General features: G+C 43.9%; 1 protein-coding gene and 1 long non-coding RNA gene across 4 annotated transcripts in view; one reads left to right on the top strand and one right to left on the bottom strand.

Annotated features, from left to right (window-relative positions):
• Nucleotides 1-26859, bottom strand: part of Dnah8 (dynein axonemal heavy chain 8) — a 225306-nt gene that overhangs the window by 24442 nt on the left and 174005 nt on the right. The window contains exons 85-87 of the mRNA XM_035452046.1: nucleotides 18748-18864; nucleotides 15448-15549; nucleotides 10005-10165 (exon numbers count right to left, since the gene is read on the bottom strand). Of these exons, the coding sequence (XP_035307937.1) occupies nucleotides 10005-10165; nucleotides 15448-15549; nucleotides 18748-18864 (380 nt within the window). The remainder of the gene's footprint in view (nucleotides 1-10004; nucleotides 10166-15447; nucleotides 15550-18747; nucleotides 18865-26859) is intronic.
• LOC113833361 lies at nucleotides 211-14415 on the top strand. Of its 3 annotated transcripts, XR_004772189.1 has the most exons (5): nucleotides 1124-1529; nucleotides 2105-2168; nucleotides 3995-4426; nucleotides 5617-5864; nucleotides 13484-14415. It is a non-coding gene; the product is annotated as an uncharacterized LOC113833361 (long non-coding RNA). The 3 variants fall into 3 exon arrangements; XR_004772190.1 differs by lacking the exons at nucleotides 1124-1529; nucleotides 3995-4426; nucleotides 5617-5864 and adding an exon at nucleotides 211-560; XR_003481009.2 differs by lacking the exons at nucleotides 3995-4426; nucleotides 5617-5864.

Genomic DNA, 26859 nt, shown 5'->3' with positions numbered 1-26859 from the left:
CCTAAGAAGGTTTGACTTTCAAGATAGTGTATTAGAAAAATTTGACTTTATAACAAAATTGCAAAACCATTTTCATTTTTAGAAATAGACATTATCCCACCCCTATGGGCAAAGCCTATCTCAGATGCAAAAAAAAAAACGGTCCGGGATGAATCAGTGGCAAATGTTCAGGGGACATTAAAATGCACCTCACAAGACACACCAGCCAGAAAGGCCCTCGGCTGACAGCTGATGTTTTTCTTCAGCGTGAGGGAGAGAATGACACCGTTTTCTCTCAGCACTCCTAGGTGTGAATTAAACATCTTTCTGTGGAACTCGGATGCGGTCACTGCCAGACACCCAAGGAGCTACCGATAGCATGCATTATCCTGCCTTCCACGTGTAACGGAACTGTGTTCTGTGGGAACCAGGGAGTCCTGTGGAGCCGTGATGGCCTCATTCGTGAATGGAGTTGAAGAGGACATGCTCCTGTCTCCAGCATTCCTATCTAACATGATGAGCACATGCAACACCACATGTGGACAGATGTGCCCACAACCTTACAGGGAGTTGTAGCCACAGTAAGTACACATGGCATCATATTTTACACACTGGGTTTTCTGTCTGTGTGGTCACTGTAAGCGCTCTCATGTTAGAGCGAATGTTTGTCATTCTACCCAAAGTTTGGGAATTGTCTCCATCTTACCCTTTACATGTGTGAACTTCAAAATAACAAAAGTAAAAAATAGACATTTTCATTTGTATTCGTGTGTGTGTGTGTGTGTGTGTGTGTGCGCGTGCGCGTGTGTGTGCATGTATGTGTTTTGCTTCTCTTGACACATAACAACAGTACAGGTCATAGTTCAGGTTTAAAAGTCATATAAAGTCTAACAAAAACACAAATAACTCGGGGGGGGGGGGAAGTCTATGCAAATAGCTAATGAGACAACAAAAGGAAATGAGTCATGGTCTAATATCCACAAGTCATTGTACCCAGGTTTCAGAAATTTAGATCATGTGTGATTCACGTGAGTCCGTTACCTCCCTCTGGGGTTAGACACAGTGCAGACAAAAGGCATGGATGAATCACTCTTAGAGAAGTGGAGAGGCCACCATGGTGGACATGCTACAGAGCACAGCTAAGTATCAGGCCATGCTGGGCAGTATTAAAATCCCCAACTGTCTCCTGCATACCCCCTATGCACATTTCCCTGCCCTCCTGGAGTTCTCTGTGTCTTACACTAAACATTTTCACCTCAGGTCTACTATCTTCATTCTCCTCTGTCTCACACCTGAGCTGTCCCTTATGTCTTCGCTGCTGCCAATCCTGAATCCTCAGACGTGGTGGTTTCCTCTGACGGCGTCCCAGCTGCTCTTGGCTTCCAAGCCCTACTTCCTGATAATTTCCAACATCCACTCCCATCCTCTTCCCTACTGCTTTCAAAAATGACTCATTTTATTTTTATTTATGTGTGTTGGTACCTGTATGCACACGTGTCTGCAGGGACCTGTGGAGGGCATCAAGATCCCTTGGAGCTGCAATTTTGCAGGTAGTTGTAAACTGCCCAGTGTGGGTGCTAGAAGCCAAACTCAGGTCCTCTACAAAGTCCTCTTAACTGCTCATCCCTCCCTCCAGCCTGCCCAGCACCTACAGAATGAGCCCAAACTCCTTGCCTAATGCCCCAAATCCTCAGAATCTGCACCCTGCCTTGGTCACATCTCCTTTCTGTAGGCGCGGCTCCCCATGCTCTGGATGAACTGTGAATTTCAGATGTCCCAAACAGGGTTATTTCTTTCCACCCCTCCTTGATTGCTCCATCCACTGTGTCTTGGTCCTTACCACCCATTGTATTCTTCCTTGCATTTCCTCCTCCTCTCCCCATGATGAAGCTACCTCCTCACTCATGCCCCACCCCTAAACTGACAGTGGCACATCCTCTAACACACAACTTGGAAATGGCCCCTGTCATCATCTGTCTTTGATCCCTAAATTGGGATTTATTGGGGATTTGTTTCTCTTTTTTGCCTGTATGGGATATATATACCGTGGCAATGTATATGTAACCTGATTTTAGAGTTTATCAGATTGTCTTACGTATTTACCATTCATCTGTTTCCCTAATAGGCAATGAACTCAGAAGATGAGAACTGCGTCTTCCTCATCTTCGTGTTCCCAAGCTGCCCAGACAGTAAGTTCTCAATAAATATTTGTTTGTTGAACTGAAGCCAGTTAGTTAGAATCTTATTAAACTTCAAATACAAAGGAGAGCAATTCTCCAATATGTAAAGGGCATGAAAATTTAATTATCTGACCCTTTTTATGGTGAACATTTAGGGCATTATTATTACAAGTTTTTTTTTTTTTTTTTTTTTTTTTTACTTCCTGACATTTCTCCACCTAAAGCGAGAGATGAAAACCATGCATACACAAATAAATATATACACACACATATAGAAAGGTAAACACATATCATTGGTTCCTTAACTGTTAGGAATTTAAATTTGTGTTTTCATGGTATTTGTCTTCTCCCTCTAAGTTATTTGTACTTCTCTCATTTTTTTACATGGCTTTCAAAAAACAAAACAAAACAAAACATGGATTGTGCCACACTTCAAAATTCAAGGACTGGACTGCAAACATCTTTACATATTATCCCTCCAAACCACAGGGGAGTCAGAGAGTCAAATTTCAAAACGAAGGAAGCTATTTTGTAATTATATCATCAACACAGATCTCCTAATGCTAAAGAAAGAAAGCCACAGTAAATTTCCATTCTTGCTAAGAAGGTCGTCCTGCCCTGCCTGTCCTATCTACAAATAAAATATAGAATGACTGGTGTCTGAGGGCTTATGGGAGCTCTCTCAGCTGTCTCCAGTCTCACATCCCCTCTGGGTGCTCACCGGTCTCTACATCGCTACTGCATCCCCACTGGCCTGCACACCAGTGACTGGGAGCCAGTAGACCACCATGGGCAGGGACATCTTGTTCTCTGGGGGCTCTGATCAAGTTCACAGGTGCCGCTGGGCTGCCTCTGCTACATCTCCCCTACAAAATCACTTTCATGGTGGGTAGTTTTATTCGTTATGAGGCTATCTAAGAGGAGTCCTCAGAACACAGGTATTATTACTAAGGAACCCTCAAGAGTTGGCCCACTTTGAGTGACAGCCAGGCGAGCTCCCAGGTCACTTCATCACCCATTTTATTAGGCACGGAATGCCATTGCCTAGCACTTGAGGGTTGCACGACTTATATTTCCTTTTCCACATCGTGATTTTTATGTTTACAAAGATACAAAGGGCAAAGCGCCTAGTCAGCTGGCTCTGAGGGAGAACTGCAAATACCTCTCCATGCCGCAAAAGCCCAAGGGCTTTTGGGTAAACAGTCTCCACAGATGCTCTGAGGTGAAGCAAAAGACTGCCACAACCCAGGGACTTTAGTCCTGAGTTACTTCCTGGAGATTTCTCTTTGGAGTAAAGGTAAGAAAAGAAACAATTTAGCCATTGTAGCTTAGTGGTTCAGGGAGTTGGAAGTCGAGAATAACAAAAATGCAAAACAACTCAAAGACAGCACTGCCCATAAAACAAACAATCAAACACCTAATGAGGTATCAGCACACACATTTCCAGATCAGCACATGAAATATCAATGAGCATAATTTAAAAAAAAAATCTAAAACTCAAAAATTGCCAGTTAATTCCAAGAGGAACATGTTTACATTTGCCCCAGGTTGAAATGAATGGAAAAGTTGTAATGAGGCACTTGATAAATTTCGGAAGGTAGAAAAATATGCATAACTCACTAATGAGAAAAAGAGCCAAAATAAATAACTGCTTTTGACATCGAGATAGAGGAATTTGCGGAGTCTTTGCTACCTTATAAATCTAGATAATAAAATGTGAATACACTGTGCATTTTTATAGCTTCTGTCACCAAGATAGCTAACCTCTTGGGAGAGATTTTACTTATTTTAAAACATTTAATTCAGTGTGATTCCCCCTCCACCACCACCTTCAGAGACCAAGGAGGAAGACTTGTGATTCCCTTCTACAGATTTCTCTCCTTAGAGATTTATGGATGTGAACTTCAGAAGGCAGACCCTCATAAACAGGGGGCAACTCTTCACCATGGTCCATGACACCCATGTGACCATGTAGAAGCAAGATTACTGTTGAACGGCGTGGCCAGTCAGATAAAGCCGTGATTCCTCTGATGGGAAACATCGACACAGACTGAATAGGCCACTGCTTTGTAAAGTCCTTCATGTCATGTGGCTTCAACCACTACCTCAACACACCCCACATGGGACTCTGACTTCCCCTCACAGGCTGTCTCATTCTCGAACCCTCTGTTATCCCCACCCTCCCAGACTGTATATGGCAGAAGCGCCTTGGATTACATCGATTTACACAGACCTTGAAGAACTGAGACTTACTGGGGTGGGAAAGGGTAAGTTGTAGCTGGGAAACTGTGTCCCTTATTGCTTACTGCCTCCTGGTGGCCACTTCGGGACAGGAAGGGAGCAGGAGGCAGAAGCCTTTGAAAAAATAAAAGCAGGATAATTGCAGGGTAGGATTCTAGTCACTAGATACTCAGGGCCTAGAGGCAAGAAGAGTGAGGCCCAAAACAGTGACCAGGAAACCTTCCAAACACAACTGCAGGATACAGCTGACTGCCTGGGCACAGCAGGAACTAAAACGGGGCATGAAGCCCAGACGGGAGGGGACGCAGGATGGGAGAACCCCAAGGAGAGACCAAATGGGAAGATGGGAATTCAGCCAGACCAGAGGAACTAAGTGCACTCGTCTCTCAGGCCAGAAGGTATCTCTCCAGTGGAAAGAGTTGTCCACCAGTGGGAGACACCCAGGGTGCTCTACCTGTCCCCTATGAGTGTGAGAAAAGATTAAAGATCTTGGCCTGGTTTGGAGAGATGCCAGCTTAGGCTTCCTGGAGTGAGCCTGTCAAATGGATTCCTATACCCTCTCTATCATCCATGAGCAGCAACAAATGAACAGAAGCTACAGAAGACAGTTCTAGACCTTGGCTCCACCCTCAAGGAACCCCGTCAGATCTGTTTTATAACTTGACCTGTCACTTTGTCTGGCCCATCACCATTCCTGACCTAGGCCTGCATCCATACATCCCTGGATTTACCCACTGGGTCTGGGTCTCTAAGATGTTATATGGGGCTCCAAGGGTGCTCTAGATAAGGTTGGGGAGGTATCAGAGATATTGCATTGTGTTCTGTGTGCCCTAGAAACTACTGAGACGAGAAGAGCTTGAAGCATGGCGGCGGTGGGGCAGGGGGGGGGGAGTCGTGGGTTCGGTTTGGGGCTTGAGTTACCTGAAAGAAATCATACAAGACTGTGGTGAGACTTCGTTACCTCCTTTCAGCTCCTGGTGCAGACAGGTCCTCAGTTAACACTTTTGGAGCCCCTCCCACTCCACCACCCCCACTCCAACTCCCATCACAGACAGGTTAGTGAGGTTCTCAGTCCTTACCAGAGAAGCCTCTTTGTGCATGGGGTGGTAGTTAACCCACAAACTCAACGACTGGACAAAATGCATAGAAGTTGGTGGAAACAGTGAACAAAGCCCTAAGGTGCACATCTATATCACACCATCTCCCTAAAACTCAGGAAACAACCAGGAAGAGAGGGCAGGCAGGCTGAAAGAGCCAGCTGTCAGAGATGACTGCTGTAAAAACCATGACTTCTGAACACTATGGGGATGCTGCACTCAAGAACTCATGGCAACTGCGGATCCCTGCACAAGAGCTGCCCAAGGTCAAGCCAGCCAGCATTGCAGCATGGATGGAGGAGGTCATGAGGCCCTACCCACAGCCAAAGAGATAGTGCACAGCTGAAGGCTGCTGGGGGAGGGGAAGGTAAGCTGTCCATGCTCCAGTGGAGGGCCCCCCACTCATGCACATACTGCAGCATTAGCTAGACGTAGTGGATTATATCAATAAAAGGGACATGGGAGAGAAACATGGTGGGAGGGTGTGGGAGGAACTGGGCAGGAGAATAGATGGTTGATATGATCAAAATACATTGTGTGCATGTAGTTAACTCTGAAAGAATAAATGAATAGGAGCTACAAGGTCACACTGTTAACCAGAATATTATATTGAAGACTGACCACGGTACTCATACATTTTGCAAGTTAGTCTGGTTCTCTGCCACAGTGTGCTTTTCTAACCAGTGACTGAGGAGCTATTGAGCTGAGTCCTGTGAAAGAGGACCCCTGGTGTGTGGCATGGCAAACACCTGTGTTAATGTCAAGGTGGCCCCCATGGTTTCTCTGGGGATAAACAGACTAACTGTAGCAAAGTGGCTGGCCATAGCTGCCTGACAAATTATTTTTGGGAGCTAGAATATTCCTTTTGGAGAGAGACTGGAGCAACTGCAAGCTACCGGATTTCAGACCAAGCCCTACAGAGCTAGAGGGATGCACACACTTCCACAATAAATACACTGCACGTACTCGGCACCATATGCATACATTCAAGCAAAGCCTACCTTGCACAACTCCATGGAAGCAAACATGAAAAAACAGCGTCAACACATGACTTCCTTTGAGAATACAATTTATAAAACTCAACTGCAAATGGAAATAGAAAGAACTAAATGTGCCAAAGAAATAGCAACACTAAAAAGCACCAGGCACTGGTGGGTTCATAGGAGAGCTCAACTCAATTTTTAAGCACATAAATTGTTGGGGATTAGGAAATATTTTATAAATATTTTACAAAGCAAACATAACCATTGGTTAACAATGAAACTGGGTAAAGACATCATACTCTCTCTCTCTCTCTCTCTCTCTCTCTCTCTCTCTCTCTCTCAAAAATCCTGGATCAACATTATTTATGAACCACAGTGCAAGTATCTTCCCAGTGAACTGTTTACAGTTTACCCACATGAAAAGATCAGGAAAGTGGGGGTAATCAATTTCAAGAAAGAAGAGATAATTTGGATTACAAGATCCATTATATATTATTTAGCAAGTTGGAAGATATCCATATGATGTGTACTATAGATACTGAAAGGTACTGAATAAATTTCAGGATCTAATATTTGTTTGCAATGATAAAAAATAAACATGCAAGGATATCTGGGAAAAATAGTAGGGGGGTGTGCAACGAGAAGACCTGACCAGATAATAAAACATGAGAGTCTATAAACAAACTATTACAGCAAAGGAAGCCCAGATGTGGGCCCACACACCCATCAAAGTTCTGCCTACAGATAGGGAAGCAGCTCACATCACTGACAATGATTACTGGATTGACATTTGGAAAAAGGTGAGGCTTCACCCATACTTGGATGCCACAAAAATTCCAGATGGCCTAAAAAGTTAAATGTGAACTATAAAACCATGCATACACCAGAAAGGGGATTGCTCGATCATAACCTCATACAAGAACAGGCCTTGTTGCGATTACTATAGGCCCAGAAGTGGCAACAGAACAATCCATCATAAAACAACAGTAAAACCAAATGACAAGCAACACTTTGACCTTCAAAAGCAGAGGCAAAACCAAATGAGAAAACAGGAAATAGTATTTTCAACATATATCACAAATAAAAGGCTAGAATCATGTGTATGCATTTGTACATATGTGCATGTAATTAAGTCTTAAAAACAAAAAAGGACTAAAATTGCTACTGGAGAAAATTGGACAAATTATACATCAATAATGCTTAGGTATAGAAAAGTTCACTCAAAATAAAAAAAAAAGAGTACCTATTCTAGATTCATTTCTGCTGCTATAATAAAACACTCTAACCAAAAGCAACTTAAGGGAGGGAAGGGCTTGCAATTCCAGAATGTAGTCCATCATTGTCTGATACATGGTGATACATGGCTACAGTCCCAACACTTAGGAGAATGAGGTAGAAGGATCCAATACTCAAGGCCATCCTCAGTAATAGAGCAAGTTCAAAGTCAGCCTGAGCTGCACAAGACCATGCCTAAAATAAGTTTCCCAGAACTTTGTGCATTTATCAGAACTGTATCTCCAACCCACAGTATCTTTTATTACATAATTAGAATTGCATGAACTTTTTGCCTGCTACTTTTTTCCCACCCGTGGGAAACCATCACATCCTATGGGTTAGACCCACTGATCAGACTGCTTAGAGTCTTACTGACTCAACCAACCAAAGTTTCCTGAGCACTGGGCACGGTTATAGCCAGAAGGCACAGAAGTGAAAATGGACATGGGTTTTAGATACAGTTCCATTGCATCCAGTTTATATTTAACAAGTGGCTGATAAGTAAAAGCAAATAAATGATGAAAATAGATCATGTCTGTGGCCGATATAAGAAAATGTTGGCAGGGTGGGAGGGTAGGGTCTGGGGTGGCATTGAAAATGGGTCACTATTTGTACTTAAGGCGACTATGGGGAAGCATCACTGAAAACATGACACTTTAGGGCAAGGGCCGGAAGAGATAAAAGGCAAGCCACGGTGATATTCTAGAGGGTGGGGGGGTGTGTTCCAGGAGGTACAAGTGTGGAGTCCTGTGGTCTAAGTCACAGGAAGTGATGGAGAGTTTGAGCTGAGCTGGAAGCAGGGGTGTAAGGAGGGAGGGATGGAGGCAGGAAACAGAGGTCTGGGTTCTATGTATGCAGGCACCTTTGACCTTGACCCAAGATGAATCAGGACCTCAGAAGGATTGTCAGCATAGGAAGTATGCAGTCTTACTCACATTTTAAAACCCTCATCTCAAGCAAAACCACTTCCTTGGCCACGCTCTCTCACTGTTGGTTCTCAAACTGATCAACAACAAAGCCCTTTTCATTGCTTCACTATGCTCTCATTTCAGCTCACTCAACAGAGTCTCTCTCAGGGCAGCAGTCCAGAGGCAACACTAGAGGGTTATCACACTCCATCACAGGGTCTGAAATGAGCACTGGGTGGTGACAGCTTCTCTGAAGGGAAGTGTCACGGGCCAGATTAGAGGGTACAAAGGAGGTGAGCCCACTGTGGGTACAGAATCTCATGCCAGGGGCTATGCTGTGTCTGGGTGGGAAGACGCTGCACTTGTTGTGTGCTGAAGCGGGTAGTGCCTTTACGTGACAAAAGAGTTATTAAAATTACAGCCTGGGACTGGGAGAGGGGCAAGCATGCCCTTCTCTCTAGCTAGGAATCTTCTTCTGGTGGACCACAGAGGCCACATCTTGCAAAGGAATGGCTCAACTGGGGCTGAGTCAGTAGGTGGAGAGAAGTGATGCTTTTCCATGGAGGGTTCTCCAAAGAGAAACTTTATCTGGAGGATGGGCCAAAGAAGATGCTTGGGATTGGTGGTCATTTCTATGGATTTGTCGGATCGGGGACCTCACACTGAGCTCTGGGGTATGTGCCCGTGAGGAGCTCATGACCATAGGCTGTGGGTGAGCAAGCATGAAAAGAGATAGCCCTCATGGAGAGGGTCAGACAGGGCTCTATCTATATGTGCCTTGCCCCTTCATATGTGTCTATGTGTGGGTATGCACACACATGAGTGCAGCGCCCCAAGAAAGCCAGAAAGGGAGACAGATAGCTCGCAGTTACAGGTGGTTGTGAGCCCCTGGGAATTGAACTTGGGTCCTCTACAAGAGAGCAAGTACTTTCAACCACTGAGTCATCTCTCTCGTCCCAAGTGGTATATTTTTAAAGGGTAATTTGGAGAAAGCGATAAGGAGTGGGGAGATGACTATCAATGGAGAGCATCGATTAAAAGGAAAACAGAACTGGCTTTTCTGACAGAACAGAGAAGTAATCAACACATAAATTACAGCTTTCGAGTTGTCATAAACGCCAGGCCATCAGGATTTAGTGAGGGGAGGGCAGGCTGAGCAGTGACAGAGTTGTAATTGGAAGACAGGAAGCAACACTATTTTTCACAGTAAAATAAAAAGAAGGGAAAGGAGAGAGATTAAGGGAGAAAATGAAATGCATAGTCTTTGCCAGGCTGAGTTACAAATGACACCTTCAAATTAAAAAAAAAAAAAAAAAGAGGAATTAAATGCCAAGAACTCACGTGATGTCAGCATTAGGGTGGAGCCCAAAGACTTCTGGATTATCTAGGGATGGCAGAGACTGGATGTACTCAAAATACTGGTCCAAGGTTTTACACACAGGAATTTTATATCCGGTGTAAAAACAGAACGAGGGCTCAAACATCTTCTCACTGAACCAGACCTGTATGGGAGAGAGAAAAAATAAAATTGATGAAAAGGCCCCAGATTGGAAGAAGGGGGCTTATTTCCATTTTAATAGGATTTCTTTCTTTTCTTTTTTTTTCTTCTTTTTACTGTTGGTTCTGAAAGCATCTTAACAAAACTATCAACAGAATAATTATCACATATAGGAAGGAAAGAAATAATCCACAAAAGAGAGGCCACACAGAAACAATGAGGCAGGACTCTGGTTGGTACCTAAGAGGAGATCCAGCCAGAGTATGGGGGAGGGGTGGAGCACGGCTGGAAGTGGGCTCAGTGGCTGGGCATATGCACAGCATGAAAGAAGCCCTGAGTTTGATCCTCAATGCAGAAGAAAGAGTGGTGGAGGGAGTGGGGGGGGGGGTGTAGCTCAGTTGGTTGAGTGTTTGCATAGCACTCACAAAGCACCAGGTTCCATCTCCAGCGTGGCTTATACCAGGCGTGACAGTGCACTCCTGTAATTCCAGTACTTGGGAGGTAGAGTCAGGAGGATCGGAGGGCCAGAGGTTTGAGATCATGCTGAACTACAAGGTGAGTTCAAGCCTTTCTACAAGGAGTAATTTGGTTTCCTTGGGTCCACCTGCAGCTATGAGGGCACCCAAGCATCTTCTTGGCCTCCCATCTCCCTGGGCAAGGCTCCTCTTCAGGCCCGTGCCCACACAGTTTTACTCACAGACACTAAGCACCAACAATGCAGGCACAGAAACCTTCCCACCTGCCTTCCCACCCTGAGCTGCCTTTGTTAATTAAGTTCTGTCCCTAGCCACCAGAAGCAAATGCATCTGCTGCCCAGCCTCCATTGTTGCTAGCCTGAAGGCACCCTTTTCTCATCCCGTATGAATTGATTGATTATCTGTAACAAAACGGTGAGAGAACAAATATACACTTGGTGTGAACAGACTTCTTTTGAAAAGGTGGGGAAAAGAGATGGTGAATGCCTGAGCTGGTTTGAGGCGACAACTTTGGTACCTAACAGGGTGATTTTCCTAGTAGGGAGGGAAGTAATGGGGCAAGAATGGAAGCAAGGCTAGGGGTGGAGGAGACTGGACTGTGCCTTGCCCGTTCAGCCCCGCCCCCCATCACCGTTTGCAGCTCTTTTTAGATCCAGCGATTATTCTGAAATACTGTGCCCTGGTTTTCTCCACGGCTCTATTTGCTTGCGTTCCTCTCTATTCAATCCCTGTGTGCATGGCACAGAGCTCAGAACCAGAACAGAACGCAAAGGAGAGAGACATACAATCCTTTCGCTCAAGGAGCTCATGACCCGGTGGAGGGACAAGCCAGTTATGAAACAATTTCCCTAATATGAGGTGCACTGAGGCAAGAGCCAGAAGAGCATAAAAATAAGCAAAGGGCACAGAGGGCCTAAGGCAGGAGGGAAGGGACAGCCAGGCAGATATCAGGTAAGGACTTAGCAAGGGTGAGGTTTGGAGAGAAGTCTCCGATGAGAGGGTTTTTTTTTTGTTTTGCTTTTGGTCACAAGCACTTAGGACTTTGCCGGGGGTGGGGGGACACTAGTGAAGACACAGCGTATCAGACACCAAAGTGTGAGGTGGGCTGACAGAAGTCATGAAGCCTAGAGTAAATAAAATATCGGGGGAAGGGAGAAGAAAGGGGAAGTGAGGAGAGTTCTATGCTGGATGACTGGATGTGGAGTGATGAGCAGAGTTTAATCTAAGAGTTGGGGAGCGATTTCAAGTTATTAAAGAAGGTGGCGCTGTACGTATAGTCATCATGAAGACAAATGAGCTGTTTAGTGACATGGGTGTCTTAGGCTGCAGGAACATACCCCGGAATGAGGGCTTTGGGTCCATGGCACATTTGTTATCTAACAAATGACTGTACCAAGTGGCCAGATGACATGTAGCTACAGAAGCAAACACATCTCTGCCCTGGGCTTTCCCACTGCTTTCTTTAGATATACCCAAGTACATGGATTTGACATGCCCAGATCCCTGAGGTTCACCAGGCATGGAGAGTAGTCAGAGGATACTAATAAAATACAGAATATGAGATCTACATGAACTACTCTATTAGTCTCTTTTTTGACATTGTTGTCACAATGAAATACCCTGACCAAAAGCAACTTAGGGAAGAAAAGGTTTGTCTTGGTTTAAAGTTCCAAAGAACAACAGAGTCCACAATGATGGAGAAAGCATGGTAGCAGGAGCAAGAGGCTGGCGTGGCTGTCAGGAAGCAGAGAGGTCATACTTCATCCATACACGGAAAGCAGAAAGAAGAGAATGGGGAGGCTAGGACAGAGAGCAGGAAGTGGGGTCAGACAATAAACCCTCAAAGCCTGCCCTAATGATGGACTTCCCCTAGCAAAGTTGTGTCTTCTAAAGGGTCCATAACCAAATAACACCACTTCCTGGGGACCAAGTGCTCACATACACGAGCCTGTGGGGACATTTCTCATCAAACCATCGCAGAGATTTGGGCAGCTGCTATAATCTGGGTCTGGACTGACCACAGCCCATGAAAGCACTGGGACCTTTAAAACCTGTGGCTTAGCAGGAGAGCTAGCTGCTGAGGGCACATCTGGGACATGTTCGAGCTTAACAGAGGAATAAGTGAGAGGAATGAGAAAAAGAGAGAAGGGAAGAACAAGACATAGAGACAGAAGGAGGGTGGAGGTTGCAGGATGGGGAAGACAGAGAGCAGTGACTAAGGGAGAGAGGTTGTCAGAGGTCGGACAACGACAGACTAAGGCCTTGAGTACAAAGGGCTGTCAATCAGCAGCGCAAGCATGGGACAGCAGGAAAATAAATGCAGAGGAGAGAGCTCAGCGGCGCTAGAAACAGGTGGGGCAGAAGCTGTGGTCACTGGGGAAAAAAAACACTGCACTGGTGGCAGGACAGGGAGCCTTGTGCCCAGACCAGCAAGTCTGACATGACTGAGACACAGCTCAAGTGTGTTTCCACCATCTCTCTATTCCCTTATATACACAGAATCTAAAAAGTAAAAGTAAATCTTAAAATCCTTCAGTTTTAGGCATTTTTACAATTATTCAAAAACAGCTAATTGACTAAGACATATTTTCCCTGTGTCTTGCAGGCACAGAGGTGAGTTTTTCACATACTGTATTTATTATTTTCACACACTAGTCCCCTTCTTATTCCAGTTTTTCTCCATTCAGCTCTGACATCCACCCACCATCTCCTTCTTTCTGTGGCTATTTAAATGTATTTAATGTATGGCCTTGAATATCTATCTCTCCCCATGAAATATACACAGCTTACTTTATAGATCTCATTTTACATTTTTTTCCAGCTTCACTGAACAAATGTTTTTACAGTCTCTGCAGGATGTCGCATAGACCATTTCTTCTGTGTTACACACCACCATCCCTATGATGGATACAGAAGCTGCCTCCCAACACCTCAAACTATTCTATGAATAACATCTGCTCTGAGAATATATCTGTACTCAGGAGCAGGATTCGGGTCTGGACATCAGTCACGCCATGGAGCTACAAAAAGACAAGAGCCGCTGGCTTGCACCCCAAGAGGGGAAGCCACAGAAGCCACTATGCTGAGTCATTACATCTCACTGTTTTAGGATGCTGTGAGGCACCATCTCATCCTCCATCAGGACCCAGGCATACACTTTTCCAGCTGGCTGGAGCACTGACTACTGTGCTACAGTATAGAGCCTTCCCAGGAACTGCCCTGGAAGATGGGCACTGCCTTAGCAGTGGGAGAACAGGGAAGGAATAGGAAACTTAAACAGAGAGGCCCATGTCAGGGTCTCTTTCCAGAATAAAACAGCCTGGGATGATCGCCTTCACCTCCCCCACACAATGTCACCATGAACATATTTGTGGACCTTTCCTTGAAATTTTCTGACATCTATTTTGCTCAGGTACTTGTTTTCAGCCAGTATCAACAGACTGCACTGGTGGTCTTACCTTTATACATCCTTGCCAATACTTGCTATTTTCCATGTATAACTTAATTAAAAGGTTAAAACAACAAAAAATTGGATATCTGGTCTACCTCTGTTTTACCAAACTGTCCCAGAAGTTTGTATGCTTTACTGTGTTTTTTCTCTCTTTTCATCTTTTCTTTTTTCCTTTTGTTGAACGTAGATGATTTTCTCATACATTATATCCTGATTATAGTTTCCCCTCCCTCTCTTTACTCTCTCTAGTTCCTCCCTACCCACCCTACCCTCTAGACCTACTCCCTTCCTGCCTCTCATTAAAAAAGAACAGGCTTCTAAGAGATAGATTTGTTGTGATTTTAATTTGCTGCATCAAATATCAATAGAGAAGGAGAAGGAGGGGGGGGAGGAAGACCAGAGGGAGAAAATTTGCTGAAGCAGAATTACTAACAGAGTTCCTAATATAAAGAATCCAATAACTGTAAAATATTCACATATATGATTTTTCCCCACAGGTAAATGCATATTGTTTCTTTAATACATAAAAAGATTTAGGAAGCGTTTGTGTCCAGTGGGTGTTGATTTATGGTTTTTACCTATTGTGGTAAAGTCATCATTGCTACTAAATAATATCCTCTAGGAAGTGTTTACTCACAGGATTTATGTGGAGTTTATTGGGAAAAAATGGAAAACTCCTAACACCCCATCCATTTTCAACAGTTTATTCTAACAGAAAAGATGGTAACATTGAAATTATACTGCACTCCTTCAAGCTCTTATTTTTAGCCTTGGAGCCATACTGTGTCTTTTACTCAAGAGGAAGAGGCACAGAGAGATGGCCAGTGTTTTCTTGGCAGGTTCTGGAGAACTGAGACCATGAAGTAAGTGCAGTGGGAAGATGGGTATGAGAATCCTCAGGAGCCCTCTGGGATGGCTGATGGTTGGTTTATTGTTGGACCTGAGGGCAATGTGGTAGGAAGAAGGGAGTCTCGGCTAATTCTATTTATCAGCATCCCTCCTTTACATTGCACCCCCAGATTCGCCGTGCCCATTGTAAACAAAAAGTATTCTACAGATGGGGAGATGGTTCAGTGGTAAAGAGCACTTCTTGCTCTTGCAGAGGTCTGGAGTTTGGCTTCCAGCACACACACACACACACACACACACACACACACACACACACACACACACACCTCTAACTCCAGCTCCAGGGTAACTGACACCTCTTCTGACCCTCACAGGTTCCCGTTCTCACAGGCACATAGCCATACATAGCCCCATGCACATATACATAATTTAAAGTGAAACATATACTTTTTAAAAAGGAAAACACTGTGAAATTTACCTCCAGGCATTCTCCTCCCAAAATTGACTTACTCTGGCAAAGCAGTTAAGTAGCCGTTTGTCAAAGTCATCTGTCACTCTGCCTCCGTACTGTACTTCTCCAATCATGTACCTCACCGTACTCCACGACACACCCTGTATTACAAACGAAGTAAGATTATCCACTGCCAGTAGGGTCTAGCACTCTAGGAAAGTTCTGGAAAAGGGAATGCCAGCTAGGCTGTTGTCCTAGTTAACGTTAACTGTTAACTTGACACAGGATAGAAATACCAGAGGGGAGAAAAAGTCTCAATTGAGTAGCTGTCTTTATTGAGTCGGTCTGTGGGTATTTCTTTGAGGGAACACTGTAGGTGGTGCTATTCCCTACACAGGTAACACTAGGCTGTGTGAGGAGCCATTGAGCAGTGTTCTACCACGGATCCTGCCTCCAGGTTCCTGTCCTGACATCCATCAATGGCAAACGGTGACCTGCAAGTGTAAACCCTGTAAGCCATTTCCTCCCCTAAGTGGCTTCCAGTAAGAGCGTTTAATCACAGCAGCTGAACGAAACTCGAATCGCTGCATTGAAAATTATTCTTTAGCTCATAGGAATAACTCACTACCATGTGGCTGGAACTATTACAGTTTGTTCACCAAAGAAAAATCCACAATATTAAGCATTAGAGGAGAAGGTGACTAAGGATTGTGTGAAATAGAAAAACAAGACAGCATTTTCCTCTCTGTGATTGTAATCACCTGTAACACTCATTACAGTACATGCCACACTGTTACAGAGGGGCAGGGAGTGATGCCTAATGAAGAAAGAAACAAGATCGAGGAAGGGGAGTGTTAATGTTCTTTCCTAGCAATAGATTTTCCCAGGCTCTGTAAGAGAACAAATAGGAACGTATTTATCCCCAAAACTTCTCCACAGTGCAATCCTGTGCTGTCTCATTCTATAAGCTAAAGCTGTGTCGATGTAGTCATTAATTTCTTAGCAATCTTAGACTAGCAATATAATTCTGCTATTCATAGCTATTTAAAAAAACAACTCAGTATATTTGGAATAAAGGCAAAGTGAGGATGCTTATGGATTTTGGATTCTTATTTTTATCTACTTATTGGTTAAACTTTTATTTTTCAGCTTGGTTGCCTTTCAAAGCAACCATTTCAAGGCAGCTATTATTTGTATATGCTGACATGATAAATAACTGCAGAATATGAACCCATACAATATAATTTTTCATCCTACTGTCATATTCTTAATTTACTGTCCTTTTGTCATTTCAGGAGAAAATGACAGTTTGGTGCTAGCTTCTGTCCACCCCAGGTGAACATTCATCATGGCTCACCAGAATCATACCACCACCACAGTGTCTATAGTAATCTAGCAGTCCTACTATGTCTGGAAGAGAGGGACAGAGTGAAAGTGGTCTCCACTGAGCCTCTATTAGGTGCTGTGCACTGTGTTTTCATAAAAATGCTAATTCTCCTGTTCCTAAAAGATGGTACTTTAAGGAGGAGGAAATGGGTCAAAAGGCTCACTGACTTACATTCCTATGATCCTGAAAAGTAGATTTCCAACCTTACACAGCCTGTGAGTAATGGCAATAATGGTGGCACCTTCTATGTCAGCTTCATGATGATATAGGCAAAAACGCATACCTTGGCACCATAGAGACTGGGAAAGTCTATCCAATGATGAGTAATAACCATTACTAGAAGTGACCACTGGGGATGTGGTATGGCTCAGTGGTAGCGAAACTGTCTAGCATGTGCAAGGCTGTAAGTTCAATCCTCAGGACTGCCAAGAAGTTTTTTAGTTGCTATTTACATGCTCGAACTTGACAATTAAGAACTAAGCTAGGTTCTTGGGGGCTCAGCAGGTAAAAGCACTGGGTACCCAGCCTGAAGACCTGAGTGTGAACCCTAGGACCCGTTGGGGAATATTATTTTAAGGTGTCTTACTTTTGTTTATGTTGTATTTGCTTAACTGTGAAGCTGCGTTACTGTGCCTGTCTAAAACACCTGATGGCCTGATGAAGAGCTGAATGGCCAATAGCGACACAGTAGAGAGGAATAGACGGGGCTGGCAGGCAGAGAGGATAAATATATGGGGTGAAATCTGGGAGAAAATGATCTGAAGATTGGGGAATGAGAGAGAAGGAGGAGGAGGACTTCAGGGACCAGCCACCCAGCCACCCAGCCACCCAGCCACCCAGCCACCCAGCCACCCAGCCACCCAGCCACCCAGCACCCAGCCACCCAGCCACCCAGCCACCCAGCCACCCAGCCACCCAGCCACCCAGCCACCCAGCCACCCAGCCAGACATGGAGTAAGAAGGAAAGAAAAGATATGCCAGATAGAGAAAGATAAAAGCTCCAAGGCCAAAGATAGATGGGATAATTTATGAAAAGTTGGCAAAATACAAACCAGGTTAAGGCCCGGTGTTTATAATAAATAATAAGCCTCCATGTGTGATTCATTTGAGAGCTGGATGGCGTGTCCTCCAAAGAGTTCAAGAAAGCCAAGGAGTAAAACATCACACAACAAAGACCCACATGCTGAAAAAAGGGAACAGCTCCTGAAAATTGTCCTCTGGCCTCCATATGTGTGCCGTGGTGCATGAATATACAACACAATGCACAAACAAATGAATAAATGTGGTAAATTAAAAGAAATGACTCCATGGCTGGGAACCTGCCGAGTGACACAGCACTTGTTGAGTGTATGTGAAGTCCTGGGTTCAGGCTCTGGTACCACCACAAAACACAGTAGAGGGGTGGGAGGCTGGAGGGATGGCTCAGCTGTTACAGCACTTGACTGCAGAGCAGGCAGGTTGGAGCACACACATGAGGACTCAACCATCTGTAACCCCAGGTCCAGGGAATCTGATGCCCTCTGCTGGCTTCCAAGGGCACTGCATGCACATAGTGCCCTACAGGCACTCAGATACACACATATATAAGTAAATAAGTAAGCAAGTCTTTTTTTTTAATGGTGAAGGGAGGGGGGACGTGAGACAAAAAAAAAAAAAAAAGAACTGCCTGATTGGCTAGCAGGAGGATGCGCAAAGAAGGCAGGCCTGACTGAGGTCCCTCCACTTTTTGTGGGGCATGAGTAGCATTAGGGACATCATTGTATTGTGCAGCACAGAGTTTCATCATTATACGGACAGGCACCTTCAGTGGAGGGAAACAAAGTGTGAGTGTGTTGGTTAGGGGAGGAGAGAGTGAATGGACCAGCTGATTAGAGTACCCGTCCCTCCAAAAGAGGTCCTCAGGGAGACTCACTCCCATGTCACAAGCTGTAATGAAAAACTAACAAACAAAAGACTCAACAATTCCACTCACCTTTTTGATATCACACTCATCGAGGTGGTTTTGGATGAACTGAACACTGGCCGTGAAGTCAGCAGAATTGAATTCATAGGGAATATTCCATCCCAAAGGACCAAATTTTCGTCGCTCCTTAAAAAGAGCAAAGAAAGTCAGTGTCAACTTTTCTTAATGGTTTATTTGTTTTTATTTTACATGCACTGGTGTTTTGCCTACATGTATGTCAGTGTGAGGGTGTCAGATCCTCTGACATTGGGAGCTACAGACAGCCATGAACTGCCAAATGTGAACCCAACCACTGAGCCAAAAGCTGTATGTAGCTGGATCTTTGTTTGTGGATCTGGGGGGGGGTCAAACTCAGGGCCTTTGGGCTTGAGAGACAAGCACTGTAGTAACACTGAACTACAGTCCCTGCCAGTTCCCCTATTACTGTTAGTGTAGTAAGGCTTAATAAAAGCTCCATCGATAAGTTAAGTTGACACTGTTTGAAGAGAGCAGTATGGGGTCGACAAGATGGGCTCAGTATGGGCTCAGTGGGGAAAGGTGCTTGTCAACAAGGCTGATGACCCAATTTCCATTCTACTGCAGCATCTACATTCACTTGAGCCTATATCTATATCTATATAATATATATATATATATATATATATATCCACTCAAACAGTAAAAATACTTTAAAACAGAAATAAAAAATTAAATGACAATGCTTAGTTAGACAAAGTTGGTCCCAGCACTTGGGAGGCTAAAAAGGGAGGTTTGTGATTTCAAATTCAGCCTAGGCTACATATCAAGACCCTGTCTCAAAACAAAAACAAAAATAAGCAATATGTACAATTTGAGATATTGAAATATTATTTAATGACTATAGCTATTGATTTGCAAACAAATTTCCAAATACTTGTCAAGTTGTAGTTGTCGGGGTTTGAGGCTTCTTTATTGTTGTTTTGGTTTTTTTTATTGTTTTGTTTTGATTTTTTAACCATAGTAGGTTGTCATGGTGGCACAAGCATCTAAGTTGGAAGATGGAGACCTGTCTCAAACAAAGAAAAACTTGTCTAGGTCTCTGTTGACAACTGCCCGGGTAACTGCAGGAGATTCTTAATGAATGCCTGTTGGATTTGTTGCTATTCTAAGACAGACTACTGAGAGTCTGGAAAGTCAAATGTAAGGGCTGAGATCCTTCAAGTTGAACTCAAGCATTTAAGAACATGACTCCCTGCTAGCTTCACTCTGTAAATTTTCCATCTCGGGTTTTAAAAACTAGGAATTTCTATTGTATACATGACACAACTGCCTTAAAACTCTCATTCCGCCTTCACACCACTGTCACTGCCAAACTGAGACCTGGAAGATGCCTATGAAAACACGGCTGTTCAAATTTGCCAAGTTGCCCGTGAGTAATCAGACAGGCCCCAGTTCAGAGGATGGAGCTTCTCTGATGGTCTGGAGACTGCTGTGTCTATGTGTTCATGTGGATGAGGGTTTGTTCGTGGAGGCCAGAGGACAACCTTGGGAAGGTCTCTCCTTGACCCAGAGATCACCAATGAGGCTGATTAGGCTAGACTGGCTGCCCAGCAAGCCCCAAGGATCCTCTGGTCTCCCCCATGCCTAGAACCTTACCTTGGGTCCTAGGGATCAAACCCAGATCTTCAAACTTGCAAATAAGTTTGAGTCATCTCCACCTCCAGAGCCCTGGAGGCCACGTTGAATGTGTGTAAATGGTATCCCTAATAACTCCAAGCCCCATAAACCCAGAAGGCATTCAGATGAGCCCAGTTTCTATGCTATCAGCTGTCCCTGCCTAGTACATGTAAATCTCTAGGGGGAATCTCATACATCCTTGGGAGCCCCATACTAGTGTCTAGATTAAGAACTGACATGGACAGCAATTCTGCTTCACTGAGTACATACTGATACTTCTTTCTCTCCACTGCCTTCTGCAACATACTCAAGAGCGCGCACACACACACACACACACACACACACACACACACACACACACACACACAACACACACACACACTGAAGTCTTCATAAGTCATCTCTTCTTACTGCTGCCATTCCAAGCCCCATTTACTGCACAGTCCCACCTTTTAAAGAAATCTATTAGTTAGGACAAAATCATGGACAAGTTACAGAAGAAATTCTCCAAGCCAGAAGATTTTAATCATTAAATTTCAAGGTATGCTTTTAAAATATTAACAAAACCATTAGCATTAATTTAGATCCAGTTGTTCTGACCCTGGGAGATAAGATGAAGGACAAAGTGGGGAAAAAAAAGAAATTCAGAACCCTCTCAAAAGTGGGAAGGTGCATCCATTACTTCTTTCCTTGACCTGCACTTCTTGGGTTAGGTTGTCACATCTTAATGTGACTCTCATCCCCATCACTTAACTAATTGATTAAAAGAGGACAACCAGTCCAAGAAAAAGAGCTTCTAAACAGGGAAAAGAAAAATCAGCAGAATGAACAGGCAGCCTACAGAATGGGGGAAGGCTTTTGCCAGCCATGCTTCAGATAGGGAGTTAGTATATAGAATATATAAAGAACTATAAAAATTAAACACCAAAAAGAAAATCCTACCAGTTATCAAAGAGATTATTAAAATAAGCAGACAGATCTCAAAAGAAGAAACATAAATGGCTGGTGAGCATTTTAAAAAGAGTTCAACATCCCTAGCCACCTGGGCAATACAAATTAAAACTATTTCGATAGCCCTCTTCCCCAGTCAGAGTGGTGATCATCAAGAAAACAGACAATAAATGCTAGTGACAATATAGGAAAAGAGGAACTCGTACTTGCTGCTAGTGGGAGTGCAAACTAGTGAAGCCATTATGGAAACCAACATGGAGGGCCCTTGAACAATTAAAAATAGAACTACCATCTGCCAACCATACCACTCCTGGCGTCACCTAAAGAACTCTGTATCCTACCACAGAGATCCCTGCACATCCATGTTCATTGCCGCTCTCCTCACAACAGCTACTAAGTGGAGGCAGCAGAGAGGTCCATCAGCAGATGGATGGATAATGAAAATATGGCATATACACAACTGGATTTTATTCAGCCTTCAAGAAAAAAGAAAAACCATGAAGTTACTGACTTGCTTCCAGGCTCACTCTTAGCTAACTTTCTTATACAACTCAGACCCACCTGCCTAGGGATGGTACCACCCACAGTGCAACCTACATCAACCAGAAATAAGAGAGCACCCCCTGGACATACCCACAGGTCAATATGATACAGACAGTTCTTCAGTTGAGGTTCTCTTTCTCCAAGTGTGCCAAGTTGACAGCAAAACTAATCAAGATAGTTGGTTTGTTTTTATATTGTTGCCTCATGTTGAAATATTTGGTCCTTTAACCAGATTTGGAAGCTTGGCCATCAAGGACAGGTCTTTCCTCTTTATCTTCCTTTGGTGAAAAGACTCATAGTTGTCTAAGCCACACTGGTCAGTCATGATCCTAATGAAGGATCCCTCCCACCCCTAGTGAGGTCAATGCCAAGGCTGACTCTGAGTTTGAGGTTCTTGAGTAGATGTTGGCATCACTGAGGTGAGACTCTTCTAGATTTTTCTGGGAGTCAGGGTGGAATGGAACCTTTCAGGTATCCACAAGGAAACTGTTGCTGTGGCTTCTCCCATTGCGTAAGCTTCACACAACAGAGCGTAAGTCACTTAGTAAAATGGGAATATTATCCATTTTTTGCAAAAAAAAAAAATCTACAGTGAGTTTTACCTAAGCATTTGACTTAATTTTTGAAATTTAAGGTTCAATTAGACAGAGGACTGAATGAGACATAATTCTTTCTTTGCAATTACTGGGGATACTCCTGCTGGTTCCATGGAAACACTTCCATTTATATGCACTGAGCGATGGCCACTCAGCTGTTCCTTAAAATGCAATCTTCAAAAAATTGCCCCAGTGCTGAAACTTACTTCATATCATGTCACTTCTTATCAATTTTCATTTAAAACATTCTCTTTTTAAGCTGGCTCACTGAAGTCAAAGACAGTTGAGTTCATCTTGGGGAAAATATTTTTAAAAGAAGACAAAAATCTTGGTGGATGCTTTTGTTTTTCATACACACACACACACACACACACAATGTCAAGTTCTTGTGTCCGTCTGTACACGTACCCACCCACCCACTGAACTCTCTAAATGACAATAAAGGAAAAGAAAGAATGAGGCCCAGAGAGATGTTTCAGAAGATAAACACGAACTCCAAAGCCTTGATGACTTAAGCTGACCCTGGAGAACCACACGGTGGGGGGACAGAACTGGCTCCCCGAAGCTGCTCTCTGCCTATATGTGAGCTGTGTCACATGACCTCCCATAAATAAACAAAAATGTAATTAAAAAGCATCAAAAAGAAGAGAGAAGAAATATATATATATATATATATATATATATATATATATACAGATTGGGCTTATCAAAGCACTGGTGCCTGAGAGCTCATTTGGAATCTTAGATATAGAAGATGTTGAGGCTTAATTAGGGTGTTCAGTCTCTTCAGTCCAATTAGTATTTTGGAAGCCCTGGGCCAAGGTCTTATTAGTACAATAGAAAAGCATTAGAATACATGTGTTCTCAAGAAGTTTCCATCTAGTCCAGAAAATAAGACACAGAAACAAGAAAAGGACAATGTGACAGCAAAGGCAATTAGCTGCTGAATTACCAGGGTGATAAAGTCTGGAAAAAAATAAAAATAAAACAGACACCCCACCCAGGACCAGCCTCAGGTTCACAGCCAAAATGAGCCTGTTCTGTGAAAGCAGACAAGAGGCCTGCAGGTTTGGTGAAGGCGTGGAGAAAACAAAGAAGCACAAAGTAAAAAATAAAAATAAAAAATTTTTAAAAAAAGAAGCACAAAGTAGTCTGTGGAGAGGACGCAGAGGCAGAAGGCCCTACTGTGGTCAAGGGCAAGCTTTGGAAGCGGCAGGGACTCCAGGCTCACTTCCTTCAGGGTTGGATATAGACAGATTTGAACACAAAGCTCCCCTACTCAAAGAGGGCCAGAGTACTTCACAGTGTGTGTGTGTGTGTGTGTGTGTGTGTGTGTGTGTGTGTAGCAGTCAGAGCTTGATATCTTTCTGTATTACTCTAATATTATTTTCTGAGACAAGGTCTCTCACTGAACCTGGCTAAGCTGGATGGGCTGGCCAACAAGCCCCAGAGATCCACCTGTCTTGGCTCCCCCAGCTCTGGGATTTTAGGATTGGGCTGCCACAGTCAGCATTTGACAGGAGCTCTGGGAGTCTAAACCCAAGTCCTCATGCTTGCAGGGCAGCACTTTGCAGACGTCCTCCCCGACCCGACCCCACCCCACCCCACCCAGAGGAATACACAAAATGGAACTACTGATGAAATATGGAAACATACTGAGCTCACTGATGAGAGAATGCTCAACAGTGATTTTAAGGGTGCTGAAGCTTGCCGTGATTTTATGTGCGGCTTGATGCACTTGACTGGCTGTAGTTAACTACCAGACCTAGTAACATAGGGAGATGAAGTCTACAGTAAATGAAAGATCCAATCTGCACTATAGACAGTTAAATGTAATGTTAAGGGGTTAAAAACCATAGACAGAAGTGGTCAGGATCGGTAGGAGCCATAATGACAGGGGAATATGAAAGAGGAACTTGTATCGTGTTGTTGTAACTACTCAGAAATATTTAGATGAGGGCCTTCTAAGCACGCTTGCCAAAGCAAGGACTTTTACGGGCACTGTTAAGTTTGAAAAGAGGTGTTTCATCAAGACTTTAACTAGGCAGGACAAAACTCAGAGGAGGTGAACACCTTCCTGGATGAGAATATATCTATGGTGGCATTTCCTGGGCCCTGGTGATTACTGTGTTTATATAATGTTTAAATTACTTTAAAGGCTGAGATAAAAAAAAAAAAAAGTCCACATTTACAACTACCACTTCAGGACTCTGGAACTCCTGCAGAGCTTACTATCCTGGGCCAAGAGCAGAATGACTATAGTAAAGAAACAGCAAAAAGTCAGTGGATAATCCACTGGAAAAGTCCAGTGGCTAGAGGTTCTGTGGGCAAAGCCTGAGGATGAGGAGAGGAATTCCCAAACATGAGAAGGTTGTAAAAATGGCAGCAGATGCCTCCCTTAGATACAGTGGCTAGTTGGACAGCATCATTCTCACTTTCTATTGTATATTAGAGTCATATTGGAAATTCTTAAACTAAAATGGAATATTCTCTTCTCCGAGCTTGGCTCCATCATCATCATCATCATCTTCATCATCATCATCATCATCATCATCATCTTCATCATCATCTCCATCTTAGCCACAGCACCTTTGAGAAGTTATACCTCAAGCTTCCCTGTGTGCATCAGAACCCATGTATCTTTTACACTTAAGATTCATGGATACGTGTGTGTGTGTGTGTGTGTGTGTGTGTGTGTGTGTGTGTGTGTGTGTGTAGATAGATGAGAGAGAGAGAAAGAGAGAGGTCTCAGTAGTTAAGAGATCATGCTGCTCTTCCAGGGAACCAGAGTTCAGTTCCCAGCACTCACATTAGTTGGCTCACAGCCACCAATGACTCCAGTTCTAAGACATCTGATGCCCTCCTTCTGACCTCCTCAGGCACAAGTACACCTGTGTGCATGCACACACACATACATACATGCACACACAAAAAAAAATCATAAGAGCACACTCTCTCATTTTTTAAGATAGGGCCTCTCATTAAACCTTGGACCCACCAATTTGACTAGACTGGCTGGCCAGGGATCTCAGAGATCCTCCTACCTGTACCTCTCTTTCCCTCCACTCTCACCCCTCCCGCCTCACTGTGCTGGGGTTTCGGGCACATGTGGCCTTGACCAGATTTTGTTTGTTTGTTTGTTTTATTTTTTGAGACAGGGTTTCTCTGTGTAGCTTTGGAGCCTGTCCTGGCACTCGCTTTGGAGACCAGGCTGGTCTCAAACTCACAGAGCTCCTCCTGCCTCTGCCTCCCGAGTGCTAGGATCAAAGGTGTGCGCCACCAATGCCTGGTGCCTTGACCAGATTTTTCACACGAGTTCTCCAGGACCAAACTCTGGTCTTCATTCATGCCAGCGTGGCAAGCACTTTATAGACTGAGTTCCCAATTTTAAAAAATCATTGTATTTTGTTTTCTCTCTCTCTCTCTCTCTCTCTCTCTCTCTCTCTCTCTCTCTCTCTCTCTCTCTCTGTGTGTGTGTGTGTGTCTGTGTCTGTGTGTCTGTGTGTGTGTGTGTGTGTGTGTGTGTGTCTGTGTGTGTCTGTCTGTGTCTGTGTGTGTGTGTGTGTGTCTGTGTGTGTGTGTGTGTGTGTGTGTGTGTGTGTGTGTGTGTGTACAGCACAGCATAGCATAACTTTTGAGGGTAGAAGTCAGAGGTCAACTTTCAAGAGTCAGTTTTCTCCTTCCACCATGTGCTCCAAGGAAGGAATTCTGGTAGACAGGGATAGTACCAAATGCCTTTATCCACTGGAGCCATCTTGCCAGAACCACAAACTTTTTTTTTCTTTTTTGGTTTTTCGAAACAGGGTTTCCCTGTGTAGCTTTGGAGGCTGTCCTGGAACTAGCTCTTGTAGACCAGGCTGGTCTGGTCTCAAACTCAGAGATCCACCTGCCACTGCCTCCCAAGTGCTGGGATTAAAGGTGTGCACCACCAACGCCTGGCCCCTCAATCTTTTTTTATGATGACATTCCACTATTAGATTCCTAGCCCTGGAAGTAGAAATGTTTTTTTTTTTCTCTGTTTTAACCAAAACATGCATCTTGTTTACTACAAGCACATTTTGCCCGACTGGATCATAGACTTTGGGCTTGTCTGTTCAGCACTCAGACAATGTCCACTAAAAACAGGGGTTGGCACACTGACTATATGAAAAAAATCCCTCCACACAACACTCTCCAGGACGAGCTCAGTGGAAGAGTTGAGTCACTGTGAGTGGGAATAGTCAGGAAATATTGTTATCTGTGAATGGGGGATCAAACAGCAGGGTCACATGGTATTTGACCTAGAGTGTGATGAGGCAAACAATCCTCAGATAAGACTGCGTGAAATGGGTCTCTGGAAAGCTACAATTTACAATCCAAAAGCCACAGAGGAAACTTAGTAAAAACAACTGTCCAC

The sequence above is a fragment of the Cricetulus griseus genome (genome assembly GCF_003668045.3).
Source record: "Cricetulus griseus strain 17A/GY chromosome 1 unlocalized genomic scaffold, alternate assembly CriGri-PICRH-1.0 chr1_0, whole genome shotgun sequence".
Classification (NCBI taxonomy): domain Eukaryota; kingdom Metazoa; phylum Chordata; class Mammalia; order Rodentia; family Cricetidae; genus Cricetulus; species Cricetulus griseus.
This window is presented reverse-complemented; position numbering and strand designations above follow the sequence as displayed.